Source organism: Macaca nemestrina, chromosome 20 (assembly GCF_043159975.1).
Source record: "Macaca nemestrina isolate mMacNem1 chromosome 20, mMacNem.hap1, whole genome shotgun sequence".
In the NCBI taxonomy this organism is placed as follows: Eukaryota; Metazoa; Chordata; class Mammalia; order Primates; family Cercopithecidae; genus Macaca; species Macaca nemestrina.
The window spans coordinates 47,768,419-47,781,206 of record NC_092144.1 but is presented as its reverse complement, the minus strand read 5'-3'; the positions used below and the strand labels follow the sequence as shown (position 1 = coordinate 47,781,206).

Here is a 12,788-nt window from a genome sequence, read left to right as displayed (position 1 = left end):
ATGCGCCACCATGTCTGGCTACTTTTGTATTTTTAGTAGAGACGGGGTTTCACCATGTTGGTCAGGCTGGTCTCGAACTCCTGACCTGGTGATCCGTCCACCTCAGCCTCCCAAAGTGCTGGGATTACAGGTGTGAGCCACCGCGCCCGGCCTGAGCTTGACCTTTTTCAAGAGTAAAGGAAAGTTGTTTTCTAGAATGTTCCTTGACTGTGTTTGAGGTTTCCAGGTTCTGCATTTTGGCCAGGAATACCGCAGAAAGACGTCTTTCTCAGGCATCATTTCAGGAAGTACATGATGCTAGTTTGTCCCGTTACTGGTGATACTAATTTTGATCATTTGGTTAAGCCAGTTCTCTCCAGTGTGAAGTTGCTTTTTTTTCCTTTTTTTTTTTTTTTTTTGAGACGGAGTCTTGCTCTGTCACCCAGGCTGGAGTGCAGTGGCCGATCTCAGCTCACTGCAAGCTCCGCCTCCCGGGTTCACGCCATTCTCCGGCCTCAGCCTCCCGAGTAGCTGGGACTACAGCCGCCCGCCACCTTGCCCGGCTAGTTTTTTTGTATTTTTTAGTAGAGACGGGGTTTCACCGTGTTAGCCAGGATGGTCTCAATCTCCTGACCTCGTGATCCTCCCGTCTCGGCCTCCCAAAGTGCTGGGATTACAGGCTTGAGCCACCGCGCCCGGCCCCTTTTTCTTTCTTTTTTTTTTTTAAAGATAGGGTCTCTCTGTCACCCAGGCTGGAGTGCAGTGACGCGATCATGGCTCACTGCAGCCTCGACCTCCTGGGCTCAATCAATCCTCCCACCTCAACCTCCCGGACAGCTAGGATGACAGGCGCTTACCACACTACACCTGGCTTATTTTTGTATTTTTTTGTAGAGACAGGGTTTCGCCATATTACTCAGCCTGGTCTGGAATCCTGGACTCAAGTGATTCACCTGCATAGGCTTCCCAAAGTGCTGGGCTTATAGGCTTGGGCCACCACACCCAGCCTCTGTTTTTCTTTGTAATAAGAAGTATCTTTTGGGGGAGATTCATTGAGACTATGTAAATAGTCTGTAAATATGTTGTTTCTCATCAGATTTTCACCCACTAGTTTTATTGTTTTTTGTTTGTTTTTTGTTGTCGTTTTGAGATCCCCTTGGATCTCAAACATCAGAGTGCAGTGGCACGATCTCACCTCTGCAACCTCTTCCTCCCAGGTTCAAGCAATTCTCCTGCCTCAGCCTCCTGAGTAGCTGGGATTATAGGCGTGCATCATCACACCCGGCTAATTTTTGTATTTTCAGTAGTGGTGGGGTTTCGCCATGTTGGCCAGGCTGGTCTTGAACTCCTGGCCTCATGTGATCATCACGCTCGGCCTCCAAAAGTGCTGGGATTACAGGTGTGAGCCAACGCACCTGGCCTGCCCACTAGTTTTAGAATCAATTGATTTTTTCTCTGAATCTATTATTGTTAGGTGGTTACTAACAATAAATGGTGATTTTCTGATTCTGTTTCCTTCTGCGTGTGTTAGTTGGCATTCTACTCTAAAGAAGAGCTGTGTCTTCTCCATCCCTTCTTTCTTTATACCAGCATGGTCTCAGGGATTTTCATTCTGTGGGTTATAGTCTATCACTACCAAGCATGAGCCACCGTGCCCGGCCTTGTCATTATTTATGTTGAGGCACAAAGAGTCTCAAATTTAGCCAGTGGGAACCACCTTAAGGAGCCCCTGTGTCCTTTTGACATGCCAGAAGGGTCATTTTAAAATCCAGATCTGATTGTGTCACTCTCTCCCTGGTTAAAATCCTCTCGTGGCCTCAAGATAAAGACTCAATCCTAGCCACAGCCCACAAGGCCATGACATCTTCAACCAAGTCCCAGCCTTTCTCCCACCTCAAATCCTTTGCACAGGCTGTTCTCCCCGGCCAGAACACTCTTCCTTGCCCTTTCACCAAGTTCCCTCCTAATCCTCCTTCAGGCTGCACCATCCATTCTCTGGGGAGTCTGGGCTGACCTCCTGGGTTAGGTTTCCCTGCCAGGCATGCCATGCTTTTTTCAAGTAATTCACTGATTCACGTTGATCTCCTCCTCTAGAGCTTTCCAAGGGCAGGGACCATGTCTGCCCGTTCACTGCTATAGTTCCGCATGGGGCTGGCACAGTCTCTGTTAACTACTTTGTGAATGAATGAATCAATGAACGTATGAATGAATAAATGAACTGACTTCTCTCTTCCTTCCACAGGCCTGTAGTGGTGGAGACACGCCCAGTGGATGATCCTACTGCTCCCAGCAACCTCTACATCCAGGAATGAGTCCCTAGGGGGGTGTTAGGAACTAGTCCTTGCACCCCCCTCCCCCACAGACGCACTAGTGGTCATGGCATGTCCTCTTCTCCCAATAAACGTGACTTCAGCCTCTGCTGTCATCTTGTTTTTCTTGGGGGAAACAATTTCTGGATGCCCACTCCTCCAAAATTTCAACAGCCCAACACAATGATGCTGGGGGGCGTAGCGCAGATTTATTTTCCAGTACTAGGTCACCTCTCCCCCAGCTGCCTTAGGGGGAGGAGCTTGGGGACTAAGGGACTTGCTGTGAGAATAAGGCACTTGAGGTGGGGGTGGAGAGCCAGCTGGGGGTCTCAGCTAAGCTGGTCCTCATACTGCTTGCGGAAACAATCGCCAGCCGGGAAGAAATCCCAACATCTCTCTTGGTACATCTTCCAGACATAAGACTCCTAGGATTGGGGATAGAAGGAGTTCATTGGTCACATCTTCAAACCCTTGAGACATATATATATATATACTTTTAGACAGGGTGTTGCTCTGTTGCCCAGGCTGGAGTGCAGTGGTAGCAATCGCAGCTCATTGCAGCCTCCTGGCTCAAGCAATTCTCTGCCTCAGTCTACAGAGTAGCTGGGACTACAGGTGCACACCACCACCCCTGGCTAATTTTTTAATAGAGACTGGGTCTCTCTCGCCATGTTGCCTAGGCTGTCTTGAACTTCTGGCCTCAAGCAATTCTCCCGCTGTGGCCTCCTGAAGTGCTAGGATTGCAGGCGTGAGCCAGGATGCCCAGCCCAAACCCATTTTTTTGAGACGGAGTATCACTCTGTTGCCTAGGCTGGAGTGCAGTGGCATGATCTTGGCTCACTGCAACTTCCGCCTCCTGGGTTCAAGCAATTCTCCCACCTCAACTTCCCAAGTAGCTGGGATTACAGGCGTGCGCCACCACGTCCTGCTGATTTTCGTATTTTTAGTAGAGACGGAATTTCACCATGTTGGCCAGGCTGGTCTCGAACTCCTGACCTCAAGTAATCCACCCGTCTTGGCCTCCCAAAGTGTTGGGATTACAGGCGTGAGCCACCGCGACCAGCCCCAGCCTTAATCCTTGATATTGATGGGAGCTTTTTACTGCCACCTACTGACTGGCCTTATGTTAAAGGACTCCATGTCCTGCCCACTGTCCTCCCATTAACACCCCCTTACCTGACCTGTGTGTTCTGTCTCATCCTTGTTTATCAAATACATCAGGAAAAACCTGAGGGTGAGAGGACCACAGGAGACAAGTCTGAACCACCCTTACCTTATTTTATTTTTTTATTTATAGTAGAGAGAAAGTCTTGCTATGTTGCCCAAGCTGGTCTCGAACTCCTGGCCTCAAGTTACCCTCCTCACTTGGCCTCCCAAAGTGCAGGGCTTACAGGTGTGAACCAGCGCCCGGGGCCCCACCCTTACCTTCTGATTGGCTGGCAGGGAATCTGCCCACATGGACACCACACCCCCTTTCCTAACTGGCCAAAGCTAAGGACCCCGCCCCTAGCTATTGGCAGCCATGCCCCCCACCCTCCTGATTGGCCAGTGTGTCCGTGCTCACATGTAATTGGCCAGGTTGTGCTCCTCCAGCGTGTGAGTCTCGAAGCCATGCGGTGTCGTATCAAAGTAGTCGCTGCCGATTCCGCAGATGAAGCACTTGGTCTGTGAGTGGCAAGAGACATCAGAGTGGAGGCCCACTTGACCCCCTGAATCCCGTAATCCCTCTGGGTTACCCCCAGACATGACCCACCTCCATATCCTCCTTCACTTGCTCTTGTTGGTCTCGGAGCTCACCAAAAGCGTCGATGATCAGACCTGGGGTGGCAGGACACGAGTCAGAGCCCAACCTCTGACCTTGTTCAGACTCCTCCCTCTCCAGCTAGGTGCCTCCAGGGCTTGCCCTCCATCCCCCATCTCCCTAATCTCACCCCTAATCTCACTTCCTAAGAAGATAATATTAGGCCTTTATTGGCCGGGTACGGTGGCTCATGCCTGCAATCCCAGTACTTTAGGAGGCTGAAGCGGGAGGATCATGTGAGGTCAGGAGTTCAAGAGCAGCCTGGCCAACGTGGTAAAACTCCATCGCTACTAATAATACGAAAAAAAAAAAAAAATTAGCTGGGCGTGTTGGCACGTGCCTGCAGTCCCAGCTACTCGGGAGGCTGAGGCAGAAGAATCGCTTGAACTTGGGAGGTAGAGGTTGCAGTGAGCCAATATCGCACCACTGAACTCCAGCCTGGGCAACAGAGTGAGACTCCCTCTCAAAAAAAAAAAAATATATATATATATATAGATATAGATATGTGTGTGTGTATATATGGATATTTATATATACACATACATGCATACATATATGTAATATACGTATATATAATATATGTATATATAATATATATAATATACGTATATATAATATATATAATATACATATATGTATAACATAAATATCTCAGGCCTTTATTGAGCACTGATATGAGCCAGACACTGAGCGCCTATGCATTGACTTAATCCTGATCACAACCTATGAGGTCAGTACCACTGACGCCCTTGTTTTGCAGATGGAGAAACTGAGGCCCCAAGAGGCGACTTGCCCAGGGTCTCACAGTAGCGAGAGGTAGAGATGGGGCATGAATCCAGGCCGACTGGATCCTGGGCCTGCATTCTTAACCACGGAGCTAGCCTCCCTCCGGGCCCTGAGCGCCCACTCCCAGCACTGACCCTGGATGATGGCCAACAGGATGACGATGACGAAGAAGAAGAAGGTGATGTCGAAGACCACCCTGTAGAGCTCGTATTCGTCACCCGCGGGGTCCTCGATCTCGTCCCCAATGCCTCCGCCAGCCCGGACACCCACGTACATGTGAAACAGGTAACACTGAGGGAAGGGAGCACATTGGTCACTCATTCATTCAACACTCACTGAGTACCAGCCAGCGCCCCGGGATAGGCAGGGCTGAAGGTACGGTAACGACTGAGACAGCCCTGGGCCCTGCCCTCAGAGGCCTCAGAGATACAGCATCAGACAGGGACCAACAGCCAGAAATGGTTAGGGCTGTGACAGGAAGGGCATGGGCAGGGGGGTGAGGGCCGGGTTGGGTGCGGATCACAGGCAGAGGGGTCAGGGCCAGGACGAGGGGCACAGGCAGAGGGGTCAGGGCCAGGACGAGGGGCACAGGCAGAGGGGTCAGGGCCAGGACGAGGGGCACAGGCAGAGGGGTCAGGGCCGGGATAGGGGGCCACAGGCAGAGGGGTCAGGGCCAGGATGTTGGGGGGGCACAGGCAGAGGGGTCAGGGCCAGGGTCGGGGGGCACAGGCAGAGTCCCACGGGGAGCATGGGCAGAGGGGTGAGGGCTGGGTTGGGTGGGGAGCACAGGCAGAAGTCAGGGCCAGGGTTGGGGGGCACAGGCAGAGGGGTGAGGGCCGGGTTGGGTGCGGAGCACAGGCAGAGGGGTCAGGGCTGGGATGTGGGGACACAGGCAGAGGAGTGACGGCCGGGATGGGAGGGCACAGGCAGAGGGTCGGGGCTGGGGTGGGGAGGCACAGTGTGACCAGGGATGAGCTGGGGGAAGCACTGGAAGCTTTAACAGCCCACTGGAGGCATCTCATCCAGCCTAAGTGATCAGGCGAGGCTTCCTGGAAGAGGAGGCAGGTGTGAGCTGAAACCTAAAGGAGGCGTTAGGTGGAGGGGTGGTGGGAGAGAGTGTTCCCGGCAGAGAAAGCCACACGCTGCAACACCATCAGTGAGGAAAGAATACAGCTTGCTGCTCTGAGGAACTGAAAATGGTTGGGTGAGGCTGGAAAATAGAGCTCCTGTGCAGGAGAGCAGGGAGAGAGATGAGGCAGGGCCTGGACACGTGGCTCTGTAGGCCCCCGCCCAGCCCGTGGTCAGGGGCTTCCTGTAGGACGCAGCATTTAAGTGGAAAGGTGAGGTATCAAGTGAATGGGGTGTGTGTGTGTATGTCGGCCTGGGCTAGGGGACAGAGAGAACATCAGGTGCAAAGGGCTTCAGTCAGGAGGAAACACGCAGTCCTAGGGGAACTGAAAGAGGACCAGGCGGCCAGAAAGCAAAAAGCAAGAGGGTTTGTGGTTAGACCCAGGCCGGGCCAGATCTTCCCAGGCTTTGTAAGCCGTGGCGGGGTGATTCGATTTTATCCGCAGTGGATGGGGAGCCGCAAGAAGGGTCTGAATGGAGGTGGTGAGGGAGCATGGTCCACCTGGCATTTGGGAACAACTTTACACTTGGTTTTTTTTTTGTTGTTTTTTTGAGACAGAGTCTTGCTCTGTTGCCCAGGCTGGAGTGCAGTGGTGCAATCTTGGCTCACTGCGACCTCTACCTCCGAGTTCAAGAGATTCTCCTGCCTCAGCCTCCTGAGTAGTTGGGATTACAGGTACGTGCCATCCCAGCCAGCTAATTTTTGTACTTTTTTTTTTTTTTTGAGATGGAGTTTTGCTCTTGTTGCCCAGGCTGGAGTGCAATGGTGCAATCTCGGCTCACCACAACCTCCGCCTCCAGGGTTCAAGAGATTCTCCTGCCTCAGCCTCCCAAGTAGCTGGGATTACAGGCGCACACCACCACATCCCACTAATTTTTGTATTTTTAGTGGAGACGGGGTTTCACTATGTTGGCCAGACTGGTCTCAAACTCTTGACCTCAGATGATCCACCTGCCTTGGCCTCCCAAAGTGCTGGGATTAAAAGCGTGAGCCACAGCACCCGACATACACTTGTTCTTTTTGTGTTCCCAGGATGTGAGAGAACACAGTCATCCTAGAGTAAAAGCTAAGATAAGTGACTATAATGAAAACAAGGCTGTAGGCAGTGAGGCCGTGTCTGGAAGGGCCTCAGATGTCAGGTTGAGGAGCTGGACTTTGTCCTGAGAGCAGGAAGGAACCCAGGGAGCCAGATTACAGGACATCTTTGGAGATAAACCTGGGAAATGATTCTTTTAATTGTGGCCTATGTCTCTAGTAAGTTCATATCAATTGGGGCTATGATCACCATTATTAGAATAGAAGAGAAAAAATAAATATGCATTGAACGCTGGGTATACCTTGGGTGAAACTTTTTTTTAAACTTGAGACAGAGTCTCACTGTGGTACCCAGGCTGGAGTGCAGTGGCATAATCATAGCTCACTGCAACCTCGAACTCCTAAGCTCAAGTGATCCTCTTGCTTCAGCCTCCCAAAGTGTTGAGATTACAGATGTGAGTCACTGCGTCTGGCCTGGATGAAACTTTTAATTGTGGATAATGATGATAGAAGCTAACATCTATATAATCCTGAGGATGTGCCAGGCACTAGTCCAAGTCTTTTTGTTTGTTTGTTTTTTTGTTTTGTTTTTTTGAGACAGAGTTTCACTCTTGTTGCCCAGGCTGGAGTGCAGTGGTGCGATCTCGGCTCACTGCAACCTCCACCTCCCGGGTTCAAGCGATTCTCCTGTCTCAGCCTCCCGAGTAGCTGGGATTACAGGCATGCGCCACCATGCCCGGCTAATTTTGTATTTTTTGTCTTTTTTTTTTTTTTCCTTTTTGTGGAGAACGGGGTCTCGCTATATTACCCAGGCAGGTCTCGAACTCCTGGGCTCAAGCTATCCTCCCGCCTCTGCCTCCCTGAGAGCTGGGATTACAGGCATGAGCCACCGCGCCCGGCCTAATTTTGTATTTTTAGTAGAGACGGGGTTTCTCCATGTTGGTCAGGCTGGTCTCGAACTCCGGACCTCAGGTGATCCGCCCGCCTCAGCCTCCCAAAGTGCTGGGATTACAGGCATGAGCCACCGTGCAAGGCACTAGTCTAAGTCTTTTAAGTCTTCGATAGCCAGGGAGCACCTATTAGTCCTACTATTACACACTCATTTTACAAGTGAAGCCCCCAGGGCATAGGGAGGAGGTTGAGTAGCCTGTCCAAAAATCACATGGCTCATAAGTGGCAGGGGCAAGCTCCCTGAGTACCTTTCCAATAATAATCCGTTTGAAAAGCTCAAATAAGGCTGGGGGTGGTGGTTCAGGCCTGTAATCCCAGCACTTTGGGAGGCCGAGGTGGGTGGATCATTTGAGGTCAGGAGTTCAAGACTAGCCTGGCCAACATAGTGAGATCTCCCAGTTCTACTAAAAATACAAAAATCAGCTGGGTGTGGTAGTGTTTGCCTGTAATCCCAGCTACTCAGGAGGCTGAAGCAGGAGAATCACTTGTTTGGTTTTCTTTTTTTTTTTTTTTTTTTTTTGAGACGGAGTCTCGCTCTGTTGCCCAGGCTGGAGTATAGTGGCCGGATCTCAGCTCACTGCAAGCTCCGCCTCCCGGGTTCACGCCACAGGAGAATCACTTGAACCTGAGAGACAGAGGTTGTAGTAAGCTGAGATCATGTCACTGCACTCCAGCCTGGGACTTCGTCTCAGAAAAAAAAAAAACAAAAAACCTCAGCTCAAATAATATTGAAACAATGGCCAACAGATGTGGAGCACTCATTTGCCTGGCACTGTTCAAAGTACCTGACATGGCCGGGCGCGGTGGCTCACGCCTGTAATTCCAGCACTTTGGGAGGCGAAGGTGGGCGGATCACAAGGGCACAGGCAGAGATGGAGACCATCCTGGTCAACATGGTGAAACCCTGTCTCTACTAAAAATACAAAAATTACCTGGGCACGGTGGCACATGCCTGTAGTCCCAGCTACTTGGGAGGCTAAGGCAGGAGAATCACTTGAACCCGGGAGGTGGAGGTTGCAGTGAGCCGAGATTGTGCCACTGCACTCCAGCCTGGGCAACAGAGCGAGACTCCGACTGAAAAAAACAAAAACCAAAACCAAAAAAAACAAAATGTGCCTGGCATGCATCAGCTTGCCAAACTGTAGGTACTATTTTCATTTTTTAGAGGCAAGGTGTCCCTCTGTCTACCAGGATGGAGTGTAGTGGCCCATTCGTAGCTCACTGAAGCCTCAAACTGCTGGGCTCAAGTGATCCTCCTGCCTTAGCCTCCAGGTACACAACACAACACCCAGCTAATATTTAACATTTTTTATAGAGACGGGATTTTTGCCTTGTTGCCCAGGCTGGTTTCCAACTTCTGGACTCAAGTGATCCTCCCGCTTCCGCCTCCCAACACGCTGGGATTGCAGACTGGAGGTACCACGCCCGGCCTGGAGGTACCATTATTAACCCCTTCAACAGATGGGAGAAGGAAGGGTCCCAGAGCGCTGGGGGAGGGGCTCACCGTCATCATGTCGTCACATTTCATGTCAGGCTCATCCTCATCCTCGCTCTTGTTGTAGAACTTGCGGAAGAAGTTGAAGGCCACTACGGTGTACAGGTAGACGACCACCGCCAGAAGGCCCACGGTCATTACCAGCTGGGGGCAGGACGGGGCCGGGGCAGGACGGGGCCAGGTCAGCTCCGCCCTGGGCTTGCCCTCCCCTGGCCACACCCATTCCAGGTCCTGGCCCCAGTTCAGTCCCCGTGGCTCTACCTTGCTGCCCCACACACCCTTGGCTTGGCCCCGCCTGGCCTTGCCCCTCCTCAGCCCAGCTGCCCGGCCCTCACCCCTCCACCACCCACTGCCACGCTGGTCCCTGCTGGCCCACGCCCCACAGCCAGGTCCTCCCCACACCTGTTTCCCATTGTGGGTGACGGAGGAGAGGATGGTGCGCAGCGTCTTGACCCCCATGGCGATGTCCAGGAGATGGGCAGCGAAGAAGAAGTTGTTGTAGTGCCCCAAGAGGGACATCACCATATACCAGCCCAGGTACAGGAAGGACTGTGGGCGCACAGGGCCAGGTGTCAGGGGGAAGGCAGGGACACATGAGGAGCACTCTGGAGGGTAGGGGCCACTCGGGAGAGTCAGCTATGCCCTGGGGGTCGGGTGCCAGCCCTGGCTGGGGAGTACATGGAGGATGGGGCATTCTGGGTGAGAAGGCATCCTGCGGGGAGATGAGAGCCCCCTGCAGAAGGAAATAATCTGGGAATCCAAGGGCACACTGAGGAAGCCAAAGGATGTTCTGGGCCGGGTGTGGTGGCTCATGCCTGTAATCCCAGCGCTTTGGGGGGCTGAGGCAGGAGGATCACTTGAGGTCAGGAGTTCAAGACCAGTCCAGGCAACATAGTGAAACTCCCTCATTTCTTCCTTTTTTTTTTTTTTTTTTTTTTTTGAGATGGAGTTTCACTCTTGTCACCCAGGCTGAAGTGCAATGGCGCAATCCCAGCTCACCGCAATCTCCACCTCCAGGGTCCAAGTGAAGGAGGCTAAGCCTACCTTAGCCTTGCTTAGCCTCCCAAGTAGCTGAGACCATAGGTGTGGGTAACCACACCCAGCTAATTTTTTTTTTTTTTTTGAGATGGAGTGTTAGTCTGTTGCCCAGGCTGGAGTGCAGTGGTGCAATCTCGGCTCACTGCAACCTCCGCCTCCCGGGTTCAAGCGATTCTCCTGCCTTAGCCTCTGAAGTAGCTGGGACCACAGGCGTGGGTCACCACACCCAGCTAATTTTTGTATTTTTAGTAGAGCTGGGGTTTCACCATGATGGCCAAGCTGGTCTCTAACTCCTGGCCTCAATTTATCCACCCACCTCGGCCTCCCAACCCAAAGTGCTGGGATTACAGGCCTGAGCCACCGCACTTGGCCATTCTCTGCTTTTTGTTAGAGACAGGGTCTCACTCTGTTATCCAGGCTGAAGTGCAGTGGTGAACACGCAGCTCACTGAAACTTCTGCCTCCTGGGCTCAAGCCATCCTCCCACTGCAGCCTGTTGAGTAGCTGGGACTGCAGGTGTGTGCCACCACACCTGGCTAATGTTTGTATTTTTTGTAGAGACAGGGTTTCACCGTCTCTACAAAAGTTGCCCAAGCTGGTCTTAAATGTTTGAGCTCAAGCAATCCTCTGCCTTTGCCTCCCAAAGAGCTGGGATTACAGGTGTGAGCCACTGTGCCTGGCTGCCTGGCTAATTTTTTTTTTTTTTTTTTGAGACGGATTCTCATTCTGTCACCCAGGCTGGAGTGCAGTGGTGCGATCTTAGCTCACTGCAGCCTCCACCTCCTGAATTCAAGCCATTCTCCTGCCTCAGCCTCCCGAGTAGCTGGGATTACAAGCACCTGCCACCATGCCCGGTGCCAGGTTTCTCTTGAACTCCTGACCTCAAGTGATCTGCCTGCCTCGGCCTCCGCAAGTGCTGGGACTACAAGTGTGAGCCACCACGCCCAGCCCCAGCTAATTTTTAAATTTTTTGTAGAGAGAGGATCTCACTATATTGTCCAGGCTGGTCTCAAACTCTGGACTCCAGTGAGCCACCAGCCTTGGCCTCTCAAAGCGTTGGGAGTACAGGCGTGAGCCACCACACCCAATCCCAGCTATTTAAAAAAAAAATAGTAATAATAAAAAAACGATGTCTGGGGGGATAAGGAGCCTCGTGTGGGTAAGAAGGTACCCTAGGGTCACAGCCACTCAGCGTCCCAGGAGTCATTCTCTGGTCAGGAATCCCCCAAGCTGGGAACCCTCCTAATGCCCCACCCCTGCAGAGTCCCTCCCCAATCTGCGGGCCCCTGCTCACGTTGTCTGTGAAGATGACCCCGAACTTCCAGATCTGGTACTTGACATCGATGGACATGAGCCTGTGGGGGCAGGGGTCGGAGGAGATATGCTTGAGTGTCAGACCCCAGTCACCTCCCCTGCATGCCCCAGGCCTGTGCAGGGGCGTCCTGGGCTCACCAGGTCAGCAGCCCTGGTGGCGGGTCGGGCTTGCGCTCATTGTGGGCGGTGATCTCTAGTGTGGCCAGGTCCATGCCCAGTAGCTCAGCAATCCGCTCCCGCCCGTAGATGTCCCCATGTTTGTCCAGGACCTGCACAAGAGAGCGTCAAGCTGTGTAGACACAGCTGGAGTGTGGTGTGTGTCGTGGCCTGCAAGGGGGTTCTGGGGACACTCCAAACTCTGAACGAGAAATGAGAGGTGCATTGTTTTGTTTTGTTTTGTGTTGAGACAGAGTCTCCCTCTGATGCCCAGGCTGGAGTACAGTGGCACCATCTCTGCTCACCACAACCTCTGCCTCCCACGTTCAAGTGATTCTCCTGCCTCAGCCTCCTGAGTAGCTGGGATTACAGGCGCCCGCCGCCACACCAGCTAATTTTTTATATTTTAAGTAGAGACGGGGTCTCACCATGTTGGCCAGGCTGGTCTTGATCTCCTAACCTCAAGTGATCCGCCCACCTTGGCCTCCCAAAGTGCTGGGATTACAGGTGTGAGCCACCGTGCCCAGCCTTGATGCTCTGCTCTTTCCATGTGCCCATTCAAGAAAGGGAAGTGTGCTTACTATACCCATCTCCCCATGGGGAAACTGAGGTGTTACTCAGAGAGGCAAAAAAACCTCTTGCCCAAGGTCACACACCAAGCAAGTGCTCGGCAAGCCTGTGACGACCTGGTGGCAGGCAGGGACCTAATCCAGGACCCAGTGCATCCATGTCCTCTCACCTTGCGCTTGACAAACTTGTCCCAGTAGTTGCTGGGGAAAGACCTGCCGAGAGAGAG

The 12,788-nt window shown here is 52.4% G+C and overlaps 2 protein-coding genes across 9 annotated transcripts in view; one reads left to right on the top strand and one right to left on the bottom strand.

Moving 5' to 3' along the window:
- The window catches only part of LOC105495635 (mitogen-activated protein kinase kinase kinase kinase 1), a 28,961-nt gene extending 26,562 nt beyond the window's left edge, over positions 1-2,399 (top strand). For all 3 annotated transcript variants that reach the window (XM_071086599.1, XM_071086598.1, XM_071086600.1), the window contains one exon: positions 2,222-2,399. In XM_071086599.1, coding sequence (XP_070942700.1) covers positions 2,222-2,291 — 70 coding nt within the window. In that variant the 3' untranslated portion in view covers positions 2,292-2,399. The remainder of the gene's footprint in view (positions 1-2,221) is intronic.
- A 76-nt stretch (positions 2,400-2,475) lies between these two features.
- Positions 2,476-12,788, bottom strand: part of LOC105495636 (ryanodine receptor 1) — a 156,342-nt gene continuing 146,029 nt past the window's right edge. For all 6 annotated transcript variants that reach the window (XM_071086594.1, XM_071086596.1, XM_071086591.1 and 3 more), the window contains 10 exons: positions 12,732-12,774; positions 11,975-12,105; positions 11,817-11,877; positions 9,888-10,034; positions 9,495-9,629; positions 5,010-5,166; positions 4,042-4,106; positions 3,853-3,953; positions 3,465-3,516; positions 2,476-2,713 (listed from right to left, as the gene is read on the bottom strand). In XM_071086594.1, coding sequence (XP_070942695.1) covers positions 2,618-2,713; positions 3,465-3,516; positions 3,853-3,953; positions 4,042-4,106; positions 5,010-5,166; positions 9,495-9,629; positions 9,888-10,034; positions 11,817-11,877; positions 11,975-12,105; positions 12,732-12,774 — 988 coding nt within the window. In that variant the 3' untranslated portion in view covers positions 2,476-2,617. The remainder of the gene's footprint in view (positions 2,714-3,464; positions 3,517-3,852; positions 3,954-4,041; positions 4,107-5,009; positions 5,167-9,494; positions 9,630-9,887; positions 10,035-11,816; positions 11,878-11,974; positions 12,106-12,731; positions 12,775-12,788) is intronic.